The 27,162-nt window shown below is 37.9% G+C and overlaps 1 protein-coding gene across 4 annotated transcripts in view; it reads right to left on the bottom strand.

Annotated features, from left to right (window-relative positions):
* Positions 1-1,494: 1,494 nt before the first annotated feature.
* Positions 1,495-27,162, bottom strand: part of LOC131427593 (nose resistant to fluoxetine protein 6) — a 1,835,865-nt gene continuing 1,810,197 nt past the window's right edge. For all 4 annotated transcript variants that reach the window (XM_058590935.1, XM_058590937.1, XM_058590940.1 and 1 more), the window contains one exon: positions 1,495-1,664. In XM_058590935.1, coding sequence (XP_058446918.1) covers positions 1,551-1,664 — 114 coding nt within the window. In that variant the 3' untranslated portion in view covers positions 1,495-1,550. The remainder of the gene's footprint in view (positions 1,665-27,162) is intronic.

Raw genomic sequence — 27,162 nt, 5'->3', positions numbered from 1 at the left:
TACGAACGCAGCGGGTAGATCACCAGTAAGGGCTTCGTTCAGCAGCAGATTGAGCTCTCGGTGGATGACGTCAAACACGCGCAGGTAGATTTTTTTCGGGATGCCATCGCACCCGGAAGATTTCTTGGGTGCACTAGTTCGTATTGCTGCTAATATTTCTGCTGTGGTGATTTCGTCCATGCATGCCTCGTACAGTGGATCATTAGGTGATATGACTCTATCTGAGATAAAGTCATTTTCTTGTTTTCATCGATTGCTTCTTCGGAGTAGAGAGAAGAGAAATAATTTGTTATCTGTGCCTCGATGGCATGTGGATACTCGATAATTCCTTCCCGCTCTGTCTGTAGCTTAGTTATGACGATTTTTTCCTTCGTCTCTCTCCTAAATGGAATATCAATATTGGTTCCCCTGCTACGTACGTTTCATTTTTCCTCATAAACGTGTGAGAGACGTTTCGTTGAATAGCCAACATTTCAAACGGTTTATAGTGGGTAAATGGGCAGTTTCTTATTTTTGACACAGGAATATCCTGTGTGTGACTGCACCTTGGAGTGTCGGCATGACTGCAGCTGTCCCTTGTATACAACGAACGCTTGCTCTCCGTCGATCGTAACCCATGAATCAATGTTTCGTATAACGATCATCAGGGCAGACCAAACTCCGAGTGGAACTCCCCCGAAGTCGAAGCCTTCACTCCATGTCAGTTCACGAATTTATAGCACTTCACCGAACGCGCTCAAAAATTTCACGATTTAATCTTCGGTCATGTCTTCGGGGAGGTCGTGCACCTTCACTTCGACACTTCCATCCTCCAATGTTATACGGAATTTGTACTTTTTCCCCTTTAGTCCCACTTCATGTTTTTCGTCGTGATCGTCGACAACTCTTTGTGTTATCTCTAGGTCACTGACCTTTATGAAAGCACACGCTCCACCTCGGTGGCACTGCAGTCTCTTCACATCTCCTTTCTTCAAGCCCAGCACTGTACGGCAAAAAGCATGCACGTTTTCGAACGTCGGCTTCACGGAAAAAGCCGGATAGTCGATCTTAAAAGTGTATTCTCGCCTCATTTCGAAAATTAAACACGCGGCGCGGCACAATTAAAATCGAGTAGGGAGAAATACTAGAGAATAGCTTCAACGGTTTGACTCTCGAATAGCGCAAATGGATAAGACGTCCGTTCGGTTAAACAACAACCGATGTTTGTGATAATATTAATTAAAGTATCAAAAACAAATAAACTGTTCTTATTGTTCACAATTTAAAATGAATATACATATTTACATATATATATATATATATATATATATATATATATATATATATATATATATATATATATATATATATATATATATATATATATATATATATATATATATATATATATATATATATATATATATATATATATATATATATATATATATATATATATATATATATATATTCATATTAATCTCATACAATAACAGCATTTTGATAAAACTTCTTTATTAAATTTTTCCACCAGAGAGTAAGTTGCTGTTGTTAATGCAACAATATTTTGTTCAAGTTTTGTTGAATGCAATTTTCAGTAGTTTTATAGCAGGTGCTTCAAACACTAGCGATACAAAAAAGGATAAAACGAATGATATAACCGCATTTCCGAAGAAAACAGTCACCTGAAAAATACAAAAAAAATCAGATATAGCCATTTATATAAACATATAAAACCCTTGATCCTCAGATATGTTAATGATAATAATTCATATTGATAATATGAGTGATAGTAATAATGATACAAAAATATTATAGTAATAATAATAATAATAATAATAATAATAATAATAATAATAATAATAATAATAATAATAATAATAATAATAATAATAATAATAATAATAATAATAATAATAATAATAATAATAATAATAATAATAATAATAATAATAATAATAATAATAATAATAATAATAATAATAATATTAATAATAATAATAATAATAATAATAATAATAAGAGTAGTATTAATAACATTAATTTGTATTTGTATATTTCGGTCTTCGATAAATTATCGATCGCACATACTTCTTAATCTGAACACATTTTTAGACACTATGATACATGATACAAAAATATTATAATATCAAACATTTAGAATTTCAATCATCAATAAATAAGCGCAAAAATTCAGTGGCATCCAGTGGGTTGTTTCGTCCACATTGGGTGCGGTGAGTTGTAAATCGAAAGAGTTCCGTACGACGGGTTCGTCTTAGTGGAGTATGAAATTGTCATTTCTCCTGCAGTTCTGCGCAGTCAGTGTTGCTTAAAATGTCGAAAATTAGAAACCGCTGCAACATTTCCAGAGTTGGCAGTTGAATAAGTCGACTACGATCCTCACAGGGAGAAAGCTTAACTGGATCGGACCAAGGTAACAGACGTAAAGTGTAACGTATAAAAAACCTTTGCAAGTGTTCAGTTCTCTTGATATGCACGCTGTGATACGGTGACCATACTGGAGAGGAATATTCTAAGATGCTGCGAGCGACTGAAACATACAGTGATTTGAGACAGTACATATCTTTGAAGGCAAGTTCTAAGTTTATTTTTGGCCATGCTCTGGGACTTTTCTTCTGCATTGAAAGTCCACAACCGTTAAGTTTGGTTGTTCATCTAGAATTGGTTTATTCAAAAGTTCTTGTGTTCTATAATGTACATAAAGGTGAGAGGAGCCAGTTACAATTCTTTCGTTAAATAAATTGTTAGCGGGAGAGAGGAGAAAGAGAAAGAGAGTGTCGATTGGTGTATCAATACAAAGAAGGTGATTGAACCTATAGCGCATTAAGCAAGGGAAAGAAATTTCGCCTAGGCAGATAGCGTGGGAAACTTGCTTACTCGCTGTGTGCAGCGTATGTTGCAACACGGCTGGCTAGCATGGGAACTTAGTGTGAGCCATATGGTTTTCTCTTCGGAAATGTAACGAGCATTCAGGTGTTTTACGATCTGTTACAAATTTGGATGCATGGTACTTGAAGGATAAAGGATAGAAGGATTGGTGTTTGGGATTTTGGTGCATGTTCGGTTTTAGTTTATGACCTGTGATCAGAGAAGGATTGGTTAGAGATCGTGGAATGTGGGAAAGTATTTTTTTTTGGGTTAGTCAGGTCAATATTATCATGCTACATTACCCACCTTTTGGTTGAATGGTGTAAAGTAGTGTAGTCATTCAAATGTCATTGAACTGGCTCCCTAACATTATTAATGGATAGTGTATGTTGTAGTATGTTGTGTATATAATCTACTGTAAAAGTGGTTTAATTGGGCTTGTATGTGAGTGATATATATATATATATATATATATATATATATATATATATATATATATATATATATATATATATATATATATATATATATATATATATATATATATATATATATATATATATATATATATATATATATATATATATATTTGTATATTTGTATATTTGTATATTTGTATAACTTCATCTGACATATGTTGTCTTAATGAATAAAAGCAAACAATTAAAATTTAAAAACTAAACCTAACTATCGCTATTCACTATGTGGAAATTGTCAAGTAAACGTTTATGAAACACGGTTGACGACATATTAAAATCGAATAGTTGAGAGAATTCGTTGAACCGCGTACAAACTGTCCGAAAAGGCTCATGTTGTCCATACATTCTATTTCGTGGTTCAAGAGACAGGAAGTTCCGCTGGCGAAGTGATCTTTCAGGTGCGTAGAGGTTTAGGCGCATGAGTAACGTTGGACTATCTATGTCGCCCAAAAGTAGTTTGGCAGCAAAAGTTGCTTGAGCAGTTATGCGTCGTACCTCCAATGGCTCGAGATTCAACAAACGGCAGCGATCTTCGTATGATGGTAGGTTCATAGGGTCACGCCACGGTAACAGGCGCAGAGCGTACCTCACAAATTTATGTTGAATAGTCTCAATCCTAGCGATCCAGTAAGCATGGTAGGGGCACCAAATCACAGCGTTTGACTCTAGTATTGAACGTACAAGTGAACAGTACAATGATCGTAAACAAAGTGGGTCTCGAAACTCTTTGGCTACCTTGAAGATGAAACCAAGTTGACGGTTTGCTTTGGCCAACATATCGTCATAGTGCAGTCTAAAGGTAATTTCGCGATCTAAAGTGACACCAAGATCCTTTATACATTCTACTCGTGTCATGGACCTTTCTGAGATTTCATAGCCATACAAGATAGGATCAGTTTTCCGATAGAAAGATATGACGCAGCATTTCTCGATACTCAGACACAAACAATTTTTTGAACACCAATCTACGAACGTTTGTATCATACGTTGTAGTACAAGACAGTCCGCGAGACGCTTGATAACCTTCATAATTTTAGCATCGTCTGCATGAAATAATCTGGATTCCGGTGGAAACAGCTGTGAAACATCATTCATGAAAAGCGAAAACAGCAACGGACCAAGATTGCTGCCTTGTGGAACTCCAGAAAAATTCGAGAAAACTTCAGATGTTGAAGAACCGATTTTAACCTGTACAGAACGGTTTGTCAGATACGATCTAAACCACTCTACGCTCATCGTTGAGACACCCAGTAGTTGAAGCTTGGACAGAAGTATTTTGTGATCTACTCGATCAAATGCCGCTTTAAGATCCATATATGCTGCATCGATTTGCCATCCAGAGTCCATGGTCTGCACGCATTTTGAGGTGAATATCATAAGATTCGATGTAACCGATCGTTTCGGGTAAAACCCGTGCTGTTCATTATCTATGTAGGTTTTGCTACTGGCAAACAAAATATCGTTTACGATAATTTCGAATAGCTTCGAACATGCACACAAAGACGTAATCCCACGATAGTTGGAAATGTCACGTTTATCGCCCTTTTTGTGAACCGGAAACATATAAGAAAACTTCCATCGTGAAGGAAACTCGCTTTGTAAAGTTGAAAGATTAAACAATTTTGATATTGGATAACTGAGTGCTCCTGCGCAACGTTTCAACACAGATGAAGGAATACCATCAGGACCAGCAGCGAACGACAGCTTTAATTTTCGAATTGCTGTCTCGACCATTTGCTCAGTTATGAGAGGAATATGGAAATTAAATATATCACGTGGTACACCAGCAGTTGCCTCGTCAATTTGAATCTGTGTTGCAGAATTGTCATGAAATGCATTCTTGAAGTGATGCGCAAATAAATCACATTTTTCCGTCTCGTTGCAGGCTGTTTGATTTCCGAAAAACATCGAGTGCGGAAGACCAGTCTCTCTTCTTTTTGAATTCACAAAAGACCAAAAAAGTTTAGGGTTTCGACGGAGATTGAGTCCAGTACGTCTCATATAGCGCCGATATAGGAACATATTGTAACGGCGGTATTGACTGGTAGCGATTTTTAGTTGTTGTTTGAAATACGAAGATCGGAAACTACAAAATTTTCGAAGAGCTGACGATCGCGTCCGTTTAAGAGCGCGTAAGCGCCTATTTGTCCACGGTGGTTTTTTAGGAGGGCGACTAACGGGAAGAGTACGGTAAACAACATTTTCCACCGCATCGCAAAAATATTCTACGGAGTCATTGATATTAGTTGACGTTTCAATAAATTGCCAGTTAACAGCTGAAAGCATGTCATTCAGTTCAGTGTAGTCTGCTCGGCGAAAGTCCAGAGAGTACGAAACAGACGGTTCGTCATACTCATTTGGAATGGGCACCTTAAACTCAACAGCAAGAGCGGGATGGTCGAGGTCGAGATCAATCAGTGGCACGATAGGTAAAGTGACGGTACTGACCGGTAAAGCGATGTCATTTGCGAGGATCAGATCTAACAAGCGCTCGTTTCTGTTCGCAATAGTATTAATTTGAGTGAACCCGTTCAGGTTGAAGCCGTTGAGGTTGAAGCAGTGGATCAACGAAAGGTAGTCCTCCCTCATGAAAGCACCAACGTAAACCAGGTTGATTATAGTCCCCGAACAGTAAAGCAGGAGTGCGTGGGCTCAATCGAGAGGATATCGCGCTCAACGAATCTATATGCTCATTTATACTCACTGAGTCCATTCTTCGGTCAGGAGGTAGATAAATTACTCCGATGCTCAACGAAATCGGCGGAAGTTCAACTAAAACCCATAGCTGCTCCAGCGATGTAGACACAATTGTTCGATCAACTGAACTGCTTAATTTTTTCGACACTGCAATCAGGACGCCTCCGCCTCTTGTTTTATGACTGTTCAGCGGGGATCGATCAGTTCTGAAAAATCATAATCATAAAGATGACCGAAGAGTTGTACGGAGAAAATTTGGTCATTCAACCAGGTTTCCGTCAGAACGATGATGTCGTATTCAGCATCCGAGACAGCTAGGAAAAAAACATCAATTTTTGTCCTCAATCCACGCACGTTTTGGTAGTAAATACGTAGACCATTTGAATAAATTGCACTGGAAAGCGGGAAAATGTCAGGTACCGCGGGTTCTTGTAACACATTATACTCGCCTGGAGTAGCATGTCGGAAGCCTCCACTACCATCACCGACCACAGGACCGGGACGATGACGATGGTGGATATCAGCGGCGAGCACGACTGGGTGGAGTGGTAGGGAGACTTCCTTAGTGCTTATTGCTAGGGAGACTTCCTTAGTGCTTATTGTCCCGGATCCGAGGTTGCGTCAACGAAGGTTGAAGAGTGCCACTGTCTAAAGGGACGGTAGGTGCACCTTTTCCTTGAGAACGTTTTACAGAATTTTCAACAAACTCTCTGAACAGAAGTCCATTCGGCCATGTTGAAGCATCTAATGATTGACTCTTCAGACCAGGATCAAGTCCGATTTTAAATGAAATAAATGTCATTTTAGAAACATCTGCCTCCTTTGGAACTAACCATACAACATCAATATCATCTGTCACATCCATACAGCGTGAAAGGATTTTTTTAACATCCGCAACACTAACTAAAGGTTGAAATCCTGACAAATAAAGCCAAAATTTCTGGGGTGACGGAGGGCTGACGATAAAAGGAACAGATAAGTCACTTAAATCAATAGACTTCGTTCCACGTTCGGCAGTATCTTGAACAGTTTGCCCATTGTTTCCACGTCGCCGTTTCACACCTAATTTAGGCCATCCGGAAGCATTTGTAAATTCACTAGTAGAACGATCAGATGCAATATTTTCAACTTGCTTGCTGAGTGTCTCAATCAAGTTGAAAAGTTGATGAACTTGAGCAGATAGATCAGTCAGTTGTGTAGGTTGGGGTTGCTTTGATGCCATCAGGTCCTTGATGTAGGAGAATACACTTCTACCATCAAGTTCTTCCTTACATTTGAAACAAACAAATATAGCCTTTCCTTGCGAGAAAAGATCACGATTTGTGCGGTTATTGAATCCACAGCACTGCTGGCTGATATGGAAATACGAATCGCAAAAACCACATCGTACTGGTTCCAATTCGTTTATTGGCAAGTGGCATTCTCCGCATTGTTTTTTCTCCATACTTGCTTTGCTCAAATTCGCTGGTGTTACGCACACGGCAAGGAGAAGCTGGTGATATCGCTCGCACAATTGATATAAACAAATGAACAACAGATGTTGGTTCCAGTTGATACGTTCAAATCGAGGTGTACTCCAGATGCTGGTCACTAAGTAGCGATTGACGGTTCAGTTTAATATCCAATAATAACGATAGAATATGAAATAACAGAGGAAATTCGTAATTTTATCACAACGGTAAAAACACTGTACTATTAGGTTGACGTGTTGCCAGTCAAATTTATATATATATATATATATATATATATATATATATATATATATATATATATATATATATATATATATATATATATATATATATACATATATATATATATATATATATATATATATATATATATCTATATATATATATATATATATATATATATATATATATACATATATATATATATATATATATATATATATATATATATATATATATATATATATATATATATATATATATATATATATATATATATATATATATATATATATATACATATATATATATATATATATATATATATATATATATATATATATATATATATATATATATATATATATATATATATATATATATATATATATATATATATATATATATATATATATATATATATATGTTGAATTATTTCGGCGACGGATCTGATTTTTAAAAAACTACTCTGTACTGTTCAACGGTTCTTAAAGTGATTTATTACAATTTTGAAAAGGTTTACAGAGGCCTCACTTGTCTCTAAATTCTCTGGAAAAGATATTTTATAAACATTGTAAACTGCTGAGCTGGTATCCGATGCTGTAAGCTGGCGTTGCTACTGGTGTACTTTATTGTATTTGTTATGTCTATTGCCGGACAAAGTTGAGATAAGTAAATGGTGAGCGCGTTTCGTTAACTTCTCCTTCCTCAAGTTCGGCACGTCCCGGGCCGATACTGTTTGGTCTTTCCGAATTTGGTTTTGGTGGTTGTTCGTCTTTGTTGAATAGCTTACTCTGTCTAATGAACTTTATCAAACAGATGAGTGATATTAACCCTAAAATTATACTAAATATGGACAGGCCCGTATGTATTAGGTATTTTGTCGAATGTATAGTTTGTAGATACTCCAACTTTTGTCTGTTGAGTATTTGAAATTTGTGAAGTTTCTCTATTGTAACGCTGGTTTCCAAAAACTTTTCTTCTATCTTGATTCCTTCGAACGGTATAACGATTGCGGATTGTTTTGTATGCAACTCGAAGCTGCTATAGGTTTTGTCGTTTACAGAGACGGAGCAATTTGTGAAGTGTACGAGAAAAGTTCCAGAGATATTGCGATTCGTCAGGTTGCAATCGGTTATCAATTCAACCATGGTAACATTTTTTATCATAATATGGTTATCTGTCAATGGTTTTATTTCGGTGTCGGTTGCTGATTCGACGAATGAACATTTTCCGGACAGTCCTCTCAGTATATTAGAGTAACAGTCATCTTTTGACACGTCTTGTAGATTTTTGGAGTTGCAGAGTAGCTCGCTTTCAATTCTTTGGCATGGGGTGGTGAGAAAATAGGAGGTTTCTTTACTGATTATTGCTGTGTGGGTTGGTAATTTTAAAATTTTTCCAGCGATGGGTAACGGTTCCAAGAGTATGATGGTAAAGCTGCCAGGTATGAATTGGGGCACCAAGATAATAAAGTATATTTTCGATGATTGGTGAACGGCTTGCAGGTCTAGATACTCGTAGGCTTGATCCGTAGTTAATAAGGTAATGTTTTGTTCTTCTAATCTATTGCTGATAAATCTAATTTCTTCTGCTTCTAGAAATCTCTTAGATATTACATTTGCTTTTGCTAATTGAATTGTTTCAAAAATTGAGTTAAGATGATTTATAATTACGTCTAGCTGATATGAAATTTTGAAGATGTTTCCTAGAGCTGTAATGTTATGGTTAATATTTCGATTATTGATTAGGTCTTGTCTCATTGCAATTATTTGTTTTGTAATTTTTGTTTGTTGTTCATTAATGTTCTCTACTAGCCTATTTATCCTGGTTTCAATCTGTTTGTTAATGTGTACCTGTTTATTATTTTCCCTGACTAGGTAATTATTAGCATTTCTGAGCTCCTCCAGGTCACGGTTCATGTGCATCAGATCATTATCATCTAGATTTCCTGTTATCATCTTAATACCTGAGCCTAAAGCATTTATTAATCCTCGTTTACTTCTTTTATTTTTTGGATATGGCCTTTGGCTTTTATTTGGATATAATGTTTTGTGAATTTTTTCTGCAGTTTCGAGTTTATCTTTCAATACATCTGTAAGGTCTTTGAGATTTGGGAAAATCCTGAGTTCCTCAACGATTTGTCTGAATTTATCAATAAGCGGTATGTATTTATCGAGATCGATTTAGTGATACACTTTGTGGTGACCTGTTTTTATTATGCATGTTCCTATTTGTAAGGCTAGTAGTCCAGGATTTTGGGAAAGGTTTAGAATTTGAATGGTTTGGGTTTGAATGAGCGGAAAGAAGAGGAATAATAGTATCATCATCATCATGTTCACTATCTGCAAAAGAAAATAGTATTAGTGTTTTCTGATTCTTTTTAGTTTTGATTTATGCAGTTTCCTATTCAAGGCATCAGTAAACGTCTTTGTGTTATCCTGTTGCACTCGAATTGCGGAATACCGTGCTTTTCTTTTGTTACGAATTCCTTGCAACCTGATAAAAACTTCATCATTCGGTTCTAGTGCTGGTTCATGTTCGCGTTTTTTATTTCGTTGTTCAAGGTGTTTTTTCTGAATGCGTTTTAATTGTAGCCCGACTTCGTCATATAGTTGGTCTCTTTTTCCAACCATATCTTCGATGTCGAGTGGTCTTTCTTCATTATCAAGCCAAAAAAGATTTCCCGTGGCTTAAGATTCGTCACTGAATGAATTGTCTCGTTGTACAGGGTGCATGCAATTCGAAACACTTCTTTACTTGTTAATCTCTCGTATTTATCCTTTATGCATCTATAGATTTCTGCCAGTGTGGAATGGAATCTTTCGACTATTCCATTGGTTTCACTGTGATTTGACGGCGTGAAATAGATGTCTATATTGAGATTATCAAGTAAACCTCTAACCTCGATAGACCGTATGGATGGCTCATTATTCGAAGCTATCAATTTTGGCCTTCCATACCGGCTAAACAAGTCAAGAAGAGCTTTTCTCAAGTCAGGTATGCTTCCGGATTTTATTGGGATTAAGGTCGCAAACCTAGAAAATTTGTCAACAGCTGATAGAAACATATCTGGTTGTGAAATGAAAATATCAACGTGAACAATCTCCAAAGGTTTTTTGGGAATTGGGGATTCAGCTAATGTTATCTTGAATGGGTTTCGATCGTACTTCATTTTGTTACAAATGGGGCAAAGTTTTATGTATTGTCGAATTTTTTTCTTCATTCGGGGAAAATAGTATTTTCTGGCTATTGCTTTTTGGTTTTCCCATATGCCTCGGTGGGATTCTTCGTGTACAGTTTCGATAATCTGGTCCTGTTCTTCTTCGGTTTTTAAGTCTTGTAAAATGTTTTGGGTGATTCTAACCTTAAAAGTTTTGCATCTATTGAAGTAATTTTTGTAAACGAGTTGGATGGTAGGGATAACACGTTCAGGACAATAAATGCAATTAATATTCCTAGGGTTCATGTATTCTTTGAATATTTTGATGATAAAAGGAACACCAAATGCTACCTTTTTCAGTGTTCTTCGGTATACTCGGGGGAAAATTTGCTCTAGCTGTTCTTCGTCTCGATCTGAGAATTGAAGAACAATTTGATTAGAATAGTAATTTAAAGGGTGTAACGTCATGGGAACAAATTCACTGTCGTCGGTGTCAGCCGAATGTACAGTTGCATTGTCTGTGTTAGTATCGTCTTCTAACTCGTTAGCATTAATTTCTAACCGAGAGAGAGCATCCGCTATAGTATTCTGTTTACCCAGTCTGTATCTTATCTCGTAATCAAATTCTTCTAAAGCCAATCTCCAACGAATTAGTTTGCTGTGAGGATTTTTAAGGTTCAACCCATAGGTCAATGGTTGGTGATCTGTGTAGAGAATAAATTTTCTGTCAAAAAGAGAAGGCCTAAAATATTTCCAGGCCCACACGATAGCCAATAGTTCTTTTTCTATAGTGGCGAGGTTTTCTTCCGATTTAGTTAGCGTCCGTGAAGCGAAGGCTATGGGTTTGTCATAACCGATAGCTCCTTGGGATAGCACGCCACCTATTGCTTGATTTGAAGCGTCGGTAGTTAGAATAAATTCTTTACTGAAATCTGGGTATTGAAGAACTGTGCTACTAGTTAAAATATTTTTGCATTTTTCGAAGGCTTCCGTGAATTCCTCAGTATGTTGAATTGTCTCACCTTTTCTTAAACATTTCGTTAATGGCTTTGCTATTCGGGCAAAATTTCGAATAAATTTTCTATAGTAACCTACCACTCCGAGAAATCCTCGTAGCTCTTTTTCATTTTTGGGTAATGGCCAATTTTTTATCACTCTTATTTTGTTCGGTTCGGGTTTTACACCATCTGCTGTCACGAGATGCCCTAGAAAAGAAACTTCTTTATGAAGGAACTCGCTCTTATCAAGTTGAATCTTCATATTGTATTCTTTCAGACATTCAAAAATCTTCTTTAAGTGTTCCATGTGTTCTTGTAGACTCGTGGAAAATACGATAATGTCATCCATATAAACGAGACATATCTTTCCAATGTATTTTCGAAGAATGTTGTCCATTACTCGTTGAAAAGTAGATGGAGCATTACGAAGGCCAAATGGCATTCGAAGAAAATCGTAGTGCCCATGATCGACACTAAAAGCTGTCTTCGGGATATCTTCCTCATGAACCTCGATCTGGTGAAATCCAGATGCCAGGTCTAAAGTAGTGAAATATTGCGATCTACCCAATTTATCCAAAATATCGGTAATATTAGGAATTGGGTACCTATCTTCAATTGTCTTCTCATTTAACTTGCGATAGTCAATGACGAGGCGCCATTTTTGCCTACCGGAAGCATCTGATTTTTTCGCAACCACCCATACTGGTGAGGACCATGGACTATTGGAAGGTTGTATAATTCCTAGCATTTTTGAAATTTGTTTTTGGATTTCTGCTTTATGGCAGTAAGGATAACGGTACGATTTTGCGTGTACTGGTATATCATCTTTCGTTGAAATGCGGTGTTTAATTGCGTTTGTAAATGATAAATTTTGGTCTTCTAAGTGGAAAATATCTTCAAATTCTTTAACAAGTTTTAGAAGTTTACAAGCTTCTTCTTGGTTCAAATGATCTAATCTTAATTGTGAGGTAAAGTTAAACTTTTTCTAGCATGCACTTTTTCTTGAATTGAGGGGTGTCAAATTCGAAATTTATAATTTCCACAAAGAGTGGACGATTCGGGTTAATTTTGACATCTGCGTTCGTAAGATTCGTTAAAATTACTGTGGCTTTATTATTATTAGCTTTGTAAATACCTGGTGCTACGGCTACGTCGGGTGTGAGAGGCAGAAGGGTTTCAATATAAAAATCACCATTCGGTGCATTGGTAGGTAGTTCAGCAATCACGTCTTTGTTACAATTTAGTTTCAATGTGTAGGTTGTAGGATATTTTCTCATCATTGAAATTGAATAATTAGGGAATTTAATAGAGTTATTTGAACAGTCAATTGTGGCTTCTAGGGATTGAAGAGTTTCATATCCAATCAATCCATCAATAAAATCATGAAACTTATGTAAGTAAAATTTTCCAGGTTGCTGATTAATGAATGGAGAGAAAAATATAAATTTATCTATTTCGTGTTTTCCGCTCACGTTTCTTACATACATTGGAGTAGTTCTAAGTATTGATTTGTTTTTCACATTTGCAGGGTTAATATAATTTTTGTTTGAGCCAGTGTCTATCAATAATTTTAGGTTGCCTAACTCGGTATCCATTTGAATGTATGGGATAAAATTCCTATCTTCTATTTTTCTGGCGGTGGTTCGAAGTCCGCCGGAAAATTTAAATTGTCTTCAGTACTAGCATCTACATGTTCAATTGCTAACTGTTGACCTTCTAGTTTTGGATGAGAATTTTGATCGTATGCATTTTGGCTTGTGGTATTTATTTCTGGAATACAAAATGTGTTTGAATAGTCGAATTGTTCATAAGGGTAATGGCAAGGGGTTATATCTGGATAGTAACTAAAATGTTCATAGAATGGATCAAAATACGGTGTTTGTTCAATGTTATGTAATTCTTCTACGTGGAATCTAGGTTGACCTGTTCGGAAAAACTGCTGTTGTGGATGTGGTCTAAAGTGTTGAGCTGGATGGGGTTGGAAGGGTTGTGTACTGAGATTTCAATCCTGGGTGAATTTGTGGTCTTTGTGGGGTTTGTTGAGGATTTCTGTTTATATAATTCACTTGTTTTGACCTAATAGACTGATCAATGTCCATAGGTGTGGGTTTTGGAAATTTCGTAAACAAAGGCTTGGGTTCGAAAACGTTCCTAGGCGGTATTGTCACAAATTTTGGCATGCCCGCATTATAATACGGTTTCTGAGGGAATCCGTTAGCTTGTATTGGCGTTTTATAGGCTGGAAGAAATGGATTTTTCGGTGGCCTGGGGGGTGCATTGTTAATGATCGGTGTAAATTTTTTCTGGAAGTTTTGTTCTTCTATACAGGCATCGAAGGCTTCTTTCAAAGTGTATGGTTTTCTCGCACGTACATTCCCACCTATGGGCTCTTTTAATCCGCCCAGAAAAACTTGTAGTGCGTTTTGTTGATAGGTTTGAATTCTATCAGCTTTTACTCTTGTGTCGTTAATGGTTATATTAGCATTATTGATTAATAGCGACATAACGTGCTGCACACGTCCATAGAATTCTTCGACGTTGGTAGTTTGTGCCAAAGCAAATAATTCACGTGTTAGAGTAACAGCATCTCTTTTGTCACTATAGTAAGTAATTAATGTTTCTTTCATGGCTTCCCATTCGAGGCCAGTGCCATAAACCTCTAAGATCGTATCGGCTTCACCGATTATTTTATTCCGAATGGCTTGGGTCCACACCTCTAAAAAGGGTGTGTTTCCCATAGCTCTCAAAAAGGGAATTAAATTGTTCACAGCTTTTATGAATGAGTGCAATTTGACGGGGTTTCCGTCAAAAATTGGGAGGTCTCTGATCGCTTGTGGTGTTTGAAGTGAACGAATAATTCGATCAGCTTCGTTCATAGTCCGCTCGGTAGCAGCGGCTGCCGTTTCTTCTTCGTTTGGAATAGGATTCATTGTAAATTTTATTTGGGATTGTTAAACTAGTCACTTGGTTACTTGGTTATCTCACTTAAAAATATTTTTTTTTCGTTTTCACTTGTACTTCTTTTTTCACTTTCACACACTCTATAAAATAATATAAATTTGCACTTACCTAAAGGTTTTGCGATAATCCGTCGCAGCGTATTTTAGCGATTTCCTCTCGCTGGGTTTATTGTTGGCCGCTTTCCGGTGGTAGTGCTGCTACTCCTCGATAAGCCGTCGAAGATTCGAACACCACACTTTTTCACTCGCGACACTAAGATCCTTTACGACTGCGCCAGTTAAATTATTTCGGCGACGGATCTGATTTTTAAAAAACTACTCTGTACTGTTCAACGGTTCGACTTAAAGTGATTTATTACAATTTTGAAAAGGTTTACAGAGGCCTCACTTGTCTCTAAATTCCCTGGAAAAGATATTTTATAAACATTGTAAACTGCTGAGCTGGTATCCGATGCTGTAAGCTGGCGTTGCTACTGGTGTACTTTATTGTATTTGTTATGTCTATTGCCGGACAAAGTTGAGATAAGTAAATGGTGAGCGCGTTTCGTTAACTTATATATATATATATATATATATATATATATATATATATATATATATATATATATATATATATATATATATATATATATATATATATATATATAAAATTTAAATATATATATAATTTTTTAAATACTTTCTGTTTTTGTGTACTATCATTCGTGGTAGACGGACACCTCTCCTCCCCATTCTCCATCCAGCGATCGGTGAGGCAGAGCGATCCTCTATCGATGCTATTGTTCACCATACTACTAAATCCACTACTGTGAGGGCTAGAACAAGTGTGCGGTACCGACCTGATCGTCGCATATGCAGATGATATTACCGTCATTGTTAGCAGCGCGGACCAATTGGATGAAATGCGGGCTCTATTCAGGCGATTTGAGTGTGAGGCAGAAGCCCGTTTAAATGAAGCCGAAACAATAGCGATTGTACCATGGACTCGCACGGAAAATTGTGTCAAAGTATTTGGTGTAACATTCTCTAACTCTCCGCGACAAATGGTGTCGCGAAACGTGAATAACACCGTATCAAATTTTGCTCGGCTGGTATGGATGCACTCCCTGCGTAGCTTAGCCATGCATCAAAAGGTAATATTACTGAACACATTCATTTCGTCAAAAATGTGGTACATAGCTTCAAATATTCTTCCAACTACTGCACACATGGCTAAGTTGACTGCTACCATGCGTTCGTATCTTTTCTGTAGCGCATGTGCGACAGTACCGATGCAGCAATTAGCTCGCAGTATCGAACGTGGTGGACTGAAATTGCAACTACCAGCGATTAAATGCAAGGCCTTGTTAATGAATCGTCATCTGCAAGAGCTTGAATCCATTCTGTTTTACTCCTCCTATATCGACCAAAGCAATACTCTCAGAAAAATTTCCCTCAGAAACTTTCTCTATCTTAAACTAATTCTTGATCTCACCCAAACCCTTCCCTTCCAAATTCGCCTGCATCCCTCCACTGATCTAAATCATCGTCTTTAATTGAACAAACTGATAGCATCCGAATCGAAACTGCTAACCCTCATCATAACTGGAAAAGTATATGGAGAAATGTTTCGTCCCGTGAACTATTACCTGTACAACGTAGCTCACTCTAAATGTGGGTGAATCAAAAAGTGAAACACAGACGCTTACTGCACATCATGGGACGTGCGGATGGAGCTGCACTCACTGCACCGAACCCATCGAAACAATACAGCACAAATTTTTCGGTAGCAGTAGAGTGAGGGATGCATACTCAATACTACAACAACGACTGGCAGTGGTGACAGGTGGACAACGAATCGTGGAAGATGAATTGATGAGGCCTGCACTTGAACGAATAAATCAAACAACGAGAACGAAGATACTTAAAATACTAAAGTGTTACATTACATTCATTGAAAACATTGTCGAGAGTAGGATAAATTTATAAATTTTGGATTTCAATTTTGAAGTTGAAGTTTGACCAAAGATTGACAACAAATTTTATTATAAATATTCAATAGAAACATGGTTGAAGGTTCGTTGTAATCCAATGATGGCACCGTTGAGTCCGTAGTTAGTACGACGTAGAGGCAATCCGAGGAGGTTGTTGTTGCGGAGAGCTCTGGAAACTAACATTGATGTTGATTTGACTAAGAAGTGGTGGCAATCGATATTGTTCGTCAAGATATCGGCAATCGGCATTGCACGGAACAGGTCACGGCGCACTTGCAAAGTATCGAGTCCGATAAGCATTCCACGGCTTTCGTAACTTGCCAGATCATGAGGGTTGTTCCTGGGCAATTTGCGAAGAGCAAAACGAACGAAACGTCTTTGGATTGACTCGATTCTGAGAACACCGTTAACATAGTGAGGGTTCTATATCACCGAGCAGTATTCGAGTGTTGAGCGAACAAGTGAGCAGTCGAGCGACTTCAAACAGTATATATCTGTGAAGCGCTTAGCATTTCTCATAACAAATCCCAAACAACGAGAAGCCTTCGTAACTGTGTATCCAATATGCTGCTTGTAATTCAATTGTTCGTCTAGATAAACTCCAAGGTCCTTGACACAAGTGACTCTTTCAATCGCTGCATCATGAAGGTATTCAAACCGCAAAGGGTCTTTCTTACGAGTGAATGTGATAATAGAGCATTTGCTAATGTTTAAAGGCATACGGTTGTGCGAGACCACCTTGAAAAAATGGTAAGTTGACGCTGAAGGGACGTCATCGCTGAACAAATTTTATTATAAATATTCAATATGACAAATGAACGTGCAGATTAAAAAAAATTAAAATTAATGTAAAAAATGTTATTATGGTGTACGGTTCAATATAGAATCAATCAAGTTTCTTCCTATTTTCGTTTTGTAAATACACTGTTTCGCCTATTTGTACTTCTAGTAGGTTTATATGGATATTTGAGTTTTTGCATATGGAGTTTATACTTTCACTTAATCTTTGTTTTGCTATTGCGTTAGAATTTTCCAGGTTGTATTTGAGTTCGGTGTTGTAAAGATCAAGATTATAAACGGGGGTCGTTATTTTTGGGTAATTTTCTTGCGGTAATTTGGCTTTAATTCCGAAGACTGATTCGTTTGGTAAAAATTAGTTTTCCGAATGTGGTGTAGTGTTGTAGGTAAATGCGTAATATGGTAACCAGTCATCCCAGTCAGATTGATGTTCATTGACGAAGGATCACAGATGCTCGTTTAGGTATCTGCGATTTCTCTCAAATAACCCAATAGTTTGTGGATGATAGGCTGTTGCGAAATTTTGTTTGATTTGGAAGTATTTGCATACTTTATCAAGTACTTCATTTTTGTACTCGGTTCCTTGGTCGGATTTTATTTCCAAAAATTTTCCATATATTAGTAAGAATTTTTCTACTAAGTTTTTAGCTATTGTGTCTGCTTCTTTGATTTGGATGAGTATTATTGCAATGTATTTTGTTAGTTCACGTTGTATGGTTATTGAATAGCGGTTGTTTTTGTTGGGTGTGGGTAATGGGCCTATTGTGTCTATTGGTAATATTTCGAATGGTTTTGACGGTGTGTTTGTTATTACTTTTTTTCTTTAGTGTGTTTAAAATTTTAATTCCTTTTACTTGACTCACAGGCCTTTATGAATTTTAGTTCCTTTCATATCTTTAAAATTGTTCTCTTATTGTGAGGAACAAACGATGCTAGCCTACATGTCCTCCCGTAGGGGTTTCGTGATATTTTTTTAAAAGATTCCGTATCTTGCCAGGTTTACTGATAAACTTGAGTGGATGATACATTATTATTTGTTTGTTTTTATTCGTTTGTTGTACTAACGTTTTGAATATATTTATGGGTACCCTTTTGAATATTGCTTCTTCTGTTGACATTGCGACTTTATTTATTTACATTTTTGTCATTTCATGTTCTATTGTTGAAAGTATGAGTTCTAGAGCTCTTCTTTCATGTACATGCTATTTGTTTTATTATTTTTTTCATTTGCGCGTCTTTGTATGTGATAATTATTAGGTAAGTATTTTCTACAGTTATCTTCAATTTAGGTAAGGTTCTCGTTTGAGTCGGGTTTTCGGTCGTATATTTATTTATTTATTTATTTATTTAATCAACAGATAAACTTAAGTCCTAATGATTGTTTCTAAGAAAATTTAAAAAAATTCTCTTATTCGATTACGGAAAAAATGGAAATCGAATCCCGTAGAAACATGGTTGAAGGTTCGTTGTAATCCAATGATGGCACCGTTGAGTCCGTAGTTAGTACGACGTAGAGGCAATCCGAGGAGGTTGTTGTTGCGGAGAGCTCTGGAAACTAACATTGATGTTGATTTGACTAAGAAGTGGTGGCAATCGATATTGTTCGTCAAGATATCGGCAATCGGCATTGCACGGAACAGGTCACGGCGCACTTGCAAAGTATCGAGTCCGATAAGCATTCCACGGCTTTCGTAACTTGCCAGATCATGAGGGTTGTTCCTGGGCAATTTGCGAAGAGCAAAACGATCGAAACGTCTTTGGATTGACTCGATTCTGAGAACACCGTTAACATAGTGAGGGTTCTATATCACCGAGCAGTATTCGAGTGTTGAGCGAACAAGTGAGCAGTCGAGCGACTTCAAACAGTATATATCTGTGAAGCGCTTAGCAGTTCTCATAACAAATCCCAAACAACGAGAAGCCTTCGTAACTGTGTATCCAATATGCTGCTTGTAATTCAATTGTTCGTCTAGATAAACTCCAAGGTCCTTGACACAAGTGACTCTTTCAATCGCTGCATCATGAAGGTATTCAAACCGCAAAGGGTCTTTCTTACGAGTGAATGTGATAATAGAGCATTTGCTAATGTTTAAAGGCATACGGTTGTGCGAGACCACCTTGAAAAAATGGTCAGTTGACGCTGAAGGGAGGAAGCATTCTCTCCACTCTTGATTATTTGGTATAACTTCAAGTCATCAGCGAAAGATAGTCGTTGGCCTTCCAGTGAGTAATTTACATCGTTGAAATAAAGGAGGAAAATCAGTGGACCGAGATGGCTTCCTTGAGGTATTCCGGAAAAAGCAAAGAACTCCTGCGATAGACTGTCATTGATTTTAACCGCCAGCCGTCGATTGCAGAGATAGGATTGCATCCATCGATGAATACTGTAGCCGAAACCCAGCCTATCCAGTTTGGCGATCGTATTGATTTTATCAAACGCTGCAGAGAGATCCGTGTAAATAGCATCCGTTTGGAAGCTATTAGACATAGCATCCAAACTCGTAACGTCGTAAAAGATAGAAGATTAGTAGCAGTGGAGCGTTTCGGCATGAATCCGTGTAGAGTTTCTGCGATGTATTGTTCACAGTGGTTGAAAATTTGCTTAAGAACTACTGATTCAAACAATTTAGAGATGACGTTTAGGGCAGTAATTCCACGATAATTGTCAATGTTCTTTTTGTCTCCTTTTTGTGAACTGGAAACATGTAGGAAGATTTCCACATAACGGGAAAGACTCCGGTCGTGAGTGATAGTTGAAAAAGTTGGCATAAGAGTATCAGAATAGGGCATAAGGGAGTTACTATTGCACTTGAACATCTCTTCAAGACAACTGCCGGGATACCGTCGGGTCCAGCAGCGTGTGAAGGTTAAATTTTTACGATTGCCGTTAGTACAGCGTCGGTGTGGATATTGATCAAATTCAAAGACTGGCTCGATACGGGAACATTAAAAGCCGCCTGAGAAATTTGATACGGGCTTAAGGTCTCTCTACAAAAAACGCTGGAAAAATTTTTCATTAACATATCGATTATCTCTTGAGTGCAGGAACCAGTTTGTTGTTCGTAAAGCATGGTCGAGGGTAAGTCCGACTCCTTTCTTAGCTTGTTAACATGTTCCCAAAATGATTTTGGCTTGGACTTTAGCTTCTTCTGTACATTGCGCAAATAGTTCGAGTAGCAACGCGTGGCTGTCTTTTTATATACTTTGTTTATTTGCATGTAATTTTGCCGAAGTACTAAGCCGCCATTCTTCGAATATTTCTTCAATGCATTTTTTTTTAACTTTTCAAACGTATTTGCTCTGCAGTTTGCCACGGAGCCTGTTTGGTGGGTTGGCTAACCTGTATGATTTAATTCACAACTAAAACAATTGAAAAATCGAAAACAAAAAGCACACAAAACTTACAAACAAGAAAAAAAGTGACCTGACAGTATACCACCAATATTCTTAAAAAAATCTTGCTGAAGAACATACACTACCACTACAACTACTTTTTAACTTATCACTTAATAAATGTACTTTTCCTAAAGCATGGAAATCTTACTTTCTTGTACCTATATTTAAATCTGGTGCGAAATCTAACATTCGGAACTACCGTGGAAAAACGATTATCTCATGCATTACAAAATTATTTGAAAAAATTGTGAACGAAAATTTTTTTCATCAACTCAAAAATGTAATAACAAACAAACAACATGGCTTTTTTAAAGGCCGCTCATCTACAACAAATCTCTTAGAATTTATTATATTCACTCTGAATGCAATGGACGCTGGCAACTACGTAAAAACTCTTTACACTGACTTTAGCAAAGCTTTCGACCGTATTGACATACCATTGCTTCTACACAAACTACAAAAATATGGCATAAAACATACTCTTCTAGAATGGCTCAAACCATATACTTAACGAATCGTATACAGATAGTCCGCTTCCAAAACATACTGTCTGAACCAAATAATGTAACTTCTGGCGTACCCCAGGTTTTTACTTATACCGTTTTCGTTTTTTAACCTAGACGCGGGCTACTCTGACTCCGAGTAAAACGAACACGTGGTACGCGCCCTAAACAACAACTCATGAAAGAGCGACCTCAGGTTGCTAAAACAAACATATCAATCGTTGTTTGGGCGACTCTGGGTCAGCTTTCGGGCTGCTCCGATCAATAAACGAAAACGGTATTAGGGCCTCTCCTTTTCATTTTACATATAAACGACATTTCCTTCATACTCAAAAATCTGAAAGTGCTTATATATGCAGACGACATGAAACGACGCTATAAACAAAAATATCAACGACGCTGTAATATTCCAGAACAAAATCAATCTATTCCACCTTTTGTGCTGCAAAAGTCTACCAAAACTCGATGTAAAAAAATGTAACTCAATAACTTTCAGCAAGAAAAATGAAACTTTATCTGTAAACATACATCTAGGAAATCAACTTGTAGAAAAATGTAAAATTGTTGGAGATTTAGACGTAATCTTAGACTCCAAGCTCACTTTAATGGAACACTACAATACCATAATCAATAAAGCAAATAGCATGCTGGGCTTTATTAAACGCTTCAGTCATAATTTTCAGGACCCATACACAATTAAATTATTATACAGTACATATGCCAGACCTATTTTGGAATATTGCAGCCTAGTATGGAATCCATACAATATAGTCAAATTAATCGAATAATGCACCACTACAATCAAAATTGCGAACATCTTGAACTTGGTATGTCCAAAAATGAAATGAAATTCCAGCTTAGTCAAAGAAATAATGCGTAGTATCTAAGTAAACATTGTAAACCATTTATATGTAGTCTACATTTGCTTGACGAAATAAATAAATAAATAAATTCGCTTAGGAATGTATTGATCGATTGCATACGTCATAATGTTAGAAAAGGTTTGAGTTGCAAGATTAACATCATAGTTGTCAAGAATTTCACTCCAGGTCAAGTTAGAAAGAAAAACAATGATACTATTATAGTCGGCTTTTTTGAAATTGTAGCTGACGATGCGAGAATTATATCGGTCGTGCGACGATCCATCTGATTCGAATACAATGTGGAGCGGATGGTGATGTCTAACAGATTTCACCAGAGGAAAGGGTGCTGCGATAATTCTGGGTGCACAATCGGATTGGCTAGAGAAGCAGAGGTGGAGAGTTCTGCCATTCTCATTTGGAACGTGATTCACTTGACGTAACAGGTTGAGACTGTATCGGTCAAACAAGTTCGTGATACCAGCGTGGAAGGAAGAATGCAACGGATCTACATACAGGAAACCGTCAGGAGGGGGGATCCATATCAGGCCGGGAAAATTGAAATCACCGATAATAAGGATTTCATCAGTAAGTCGCATATGAACGGAAATAATTTCGTCTATCGTTTGTATATGCGTATCGATCAGTGACAGATCACGTATCCGGTCCGGCGGAAGATAAACCACACAGAGAAATAATGATGAGTTCTCCAAGCATGAATTCATACCCCCAGCGCCCTGATAATAAACTTGAATTTGTAAAAGGGTTCGAAGAGCAGGTAGTCTATGCAAGTTTGAGTTGGAAGCAGGGAGGCAGTCAATTGTTGAATTGTGCAAGTTGCTAGTATACTTGCCGGCGGCGATGGGTTGGAAGACCTCTTCACCGCTCTCTCACACTGGACCGGGACGGCTGACGAAAGTTGGCTGCGATGACATGACTGTGGCGAGGGGATCAGAGGCTTTTATAATACCAACTGCAGTGCGTCGCAGTGTCCGGAGAAAAGAAGACATCGAACTGGAACGAATCAACGCATAAATAAGTGGGAAATGATGGTGCCATGGTGAAAAGTTTGGAAACCCCCTTCACCGCATCCGCCCACAGGACTGGTACGGCTGATGAACGCTGGCGGCGACGGCATGATTGAGACGCGGGTGTCGGAGGCTTCCATTAATCGAACAATGGTGCGTCCCAGTGTGTTACATCCAGTTATTGTCGAGCTGCATCTACGATCCTGTAGACGGGTCCACTACAGGAGCAATTCGAAATTTTTGAATAGATTTGTCCTCAAACTCGCGAAAGTAAATTACTTGTGGCCACGTTGCGGGATTTAAAGCAACGGACTCCAACACTCGATCAAAACCGACTTTGAACGATACAAAAATCATGGTGCTAACGTCAACACCTTTGGCAACCAATTTAACAACAACCGGGTCCTGTCTAGTCCGAGATGGGCTCGTACCATGGCAGGAATCTCGTTATTCGTGACATCAGGTCGAACACGCGACAAATAAAGCCAAAACTTATCAGTCGATTTTTCGCACACTGGAACATGAACGACGTTTTCGCCTATAAGTTTAGATCCCGATTGGCACTTGGAAGCTTTTTGTCTATATCAAGTCCACGAGGTCTTTTAGCCGAACGACGATGGTCCAAGGATGGCCAGGGCCGATTGAATGGATTGAGTGTCCATGGAATCAGTTTAGATAACACTTTTATCTCACTCTGTAAGCCGTTTATTGCCTCCGTGAGTGATACCAATGGCGACTTCTCGTCTGCAGCTTTCGTGATAGAGCGGAGATGGATCAGGGTCATTTCGCCGAAAGCCATTTCGCCGAAAGCCGTTTCGCCGAAAGTCATTTCGCCGAAAGGGTTATTTTGCCGAATGACATTTCGCCGAAAGGGTTATTTCGCCGAATGACATTTCGCCGAAAGAGTCATTTCGCCGAATACTGAAATCGTCTTGAAATCGTAATTAGAATTGATTTAAATTAAAGACAAACGAAAGATGATAGCGTTAACGCCCGTTTTGTTGACCTACCATTGTACTTTTTGGGCATCAAAGCAATTGCATAGGTGTATCTACCAGGCAAATGTAGGTGGTATTTTCCGTTTATTAAGTGAAAATGAAAAAATATCTAATGCGGCTACGCTACATCGTTTTGGTTCATGTACTGTCCGACTTCGCTACCGCTCGTTCGGACCTAACTAAAGCAAAGAAACCTAGCTTTGAGTAGACCGGGCAAACGAGACGGTTACAGGTTTGTATGCAAGAGGCCGCCGCTTCCGACGGAGGGTCGGCGGCCGACTCAGCTGGCGTCGGCTCGGCGGCTTTGTGCCACCGAGCCATCTTGGCTTCGGTTATGTGGCTGCGCCACATCAGTTATACAGGAGACATAACATGCAGGTGATATGACCCTTTCGGCGAAATGACCCTTTCGGAGAAATGACCCTTTCAGCGAAATGACCTATTCGGCGAAATGGCATTCGGCGAAATGGCTTTCGGCGATATGACCCGCTCCCAGCGGAGATACGAGTTCTCGAACAAACTCACATATCCAGAAAAGATTTTTTTGATGCGATGTAAAATACCCCAAAAGAGCGCGTGAGACTTCCGGGCATGCCATGAGAAACGAGCATCTACAGTATCCACGGCAAACGACTGAATCAATCTCCTGCTTTACTGGTCGGGGACTATAATAAACCTGGTTTAAGTTGGTGCTTTCATGAGGGAGGACTACCTTTCGTTGATCCACTGCTTTCATATATTCCTACTGCCTGCTTCGCTCTTCTCGATGGCTTCAACCTGAACGGGTTCACTCAAATTAATACGATGGCGAACAGAAACGAGCTCTTGTTAGATCTTATCCTCGCAAATGACATCGCTTTACCGGTCAGTACCGTCACTTTACCTATCGTGCCACTGATTGATCTCGACCTCGACCATCCCGCTCTTGCTGTTGAGTTTAAGATGCCCATTCCAAATGAGTATGACGAACCGTCTATTTCGTACTCTCTGGACTTTCGCCGAGAAGACTACATTGAACTGAATGACATGCTTTCAGCAATTAATTGGCAATTTATTGAAACGTCAACTAATATCAATGACGCCGTAGAATATTTTTGCGATGCGGTGGAAAATGTTGTTTCCCGTACTGTTCCCGTCAGTCGCCCTCCTAAAAAACCACCATGGACAAATAGGCGCTTACGCGCTCTTAAAAAGCTCTTTGAAAATTTTGTAGTTTCCGATCTTCGTATTTTAAACAACAACAACCAGTCAATACCGCCGTTACAATATGTTCCTATATCGGCGCTATATAAGACGTACTGGACTCAATCTCCGTCGAAACCCTAAACTTTGTTGGTCTTTTGTGAATTCAAAAAGAAGAGAGACTGGTATTCTGCACTCAATGTTTTTCGGAAATCAAACAGCCTGCAACGAGAAGGAAAAGTGTGATTTATTTGCGCAGCACTTCTAGGATGCATTTCATGACAATTCTGCAACACAGATTCAAATTGACGAGGCAACTGCTGGTGTACCACGTGATATATTTAATTTCCATATTCCTCTCATAACTGAACAAATGGTCGAGACAACAATTCGAAAATTAAAGCTGTCGTTGGCTACTGGTCCTGATGGTATTCCTTCATCTGTGTTGAAGCGTTGCGCAGGAGCACTCAGTTATCCAATATCGAATGTGTTTAATCTCTCAACTTTACAAAGCGAGTTTCCTTCACGATGGAAGTTTTCCTATATGTTTCCGGTTCACAAAAAGGGCGATAAACGTGACATTTCCAACTATCGCGGTATTACTTCTTTGTGTGCATGTTCGAAGCTATTCGAAATTATCGTAAACGATATTTTGTTTGCCAGTAGCAGAACCTACATAGATAATGAACAGCACGGGTTTTAGCCGAAACGATCGGTTGCATCGAATCTTATAATATTCACCTCAAAATGCGTGCAGACCATGGACTCTGAATGGCAAATCGATTCAGCGTACATGGATCTTAAAGCGGTATTTGATCGAGTTGATCACAAAATACTTCTGTCCAAGCTTCAACTACTGTGTGTCTCAACGATGAGCGTAGAGTGGTTTAGATCGTATCTGACAAACCGTTCTGTACAGGTTAAAATCGGTTCTTCAACATCTGGAGTTTTCTCTAATTTTTCTGGAGTTCCGTAAGGCAGCAATCTTGGTCCGTTGCTGTTTTCGCTTTTCATGAACGATGTTTCACAGCTGTTACCACCGGGATCCAGATTATTTTATTTATTTATTTATTTATTTATTTATTTATTTATTTATTGTAATATCCATCGGATACGAAATCTAAATGGATATGGGTGGAGAAAAACCCATTTGAGTTGAACATAAAATATGTCATTCTCAAACGGGCGCAAAAACCACCATCTTTTAAAAAAAACAACACATAATAATTATCACAATACATCTAAAACTAATAGTCACATAACATTATTAAAAACAAAATACACATAATTTAATAAAAAACAAAAATTAAAGACTAGAAAAACTATCAAAACACAGAAGATCGTTTGACTTTACTAGCGAAGCGGCTGGATGATTCGCCAAACTCAAATAGATCTTCTACAGCAGTGAATGATCGAATGGCAGCGGTTATCGGTTCATTACATCCAAAACTAGTTCTATGAAATCTTCGCTGAAGTAGAGTGCCATTCCGCAGGGTTCTGTTCGGTGCTCGAAAATTAATTTCGGATCGCAATTCCGGTGAATCTATTTCTCCTTTGATCAGTTTTGC

This window comes from Malaya genurostris, chromosome 2, assembly GCF_030247185.1.
Source record: "Malaya genurostris strain Urasoe2022 chromosome 2, Malgen_1.1, whole genome shotgun sequence".
NCBI classification, from domain to species: domain Eukaryota; kingdom Metazoa; phylum Arthropoda; class Insecta; order Diptera; family Culicidae; genus Malaya; species Malaya genurostris.
Note: the sequence above shows the minus strand (reverse complement) of the source record. Positions and strands in the feature narration are given on the sequence as shown.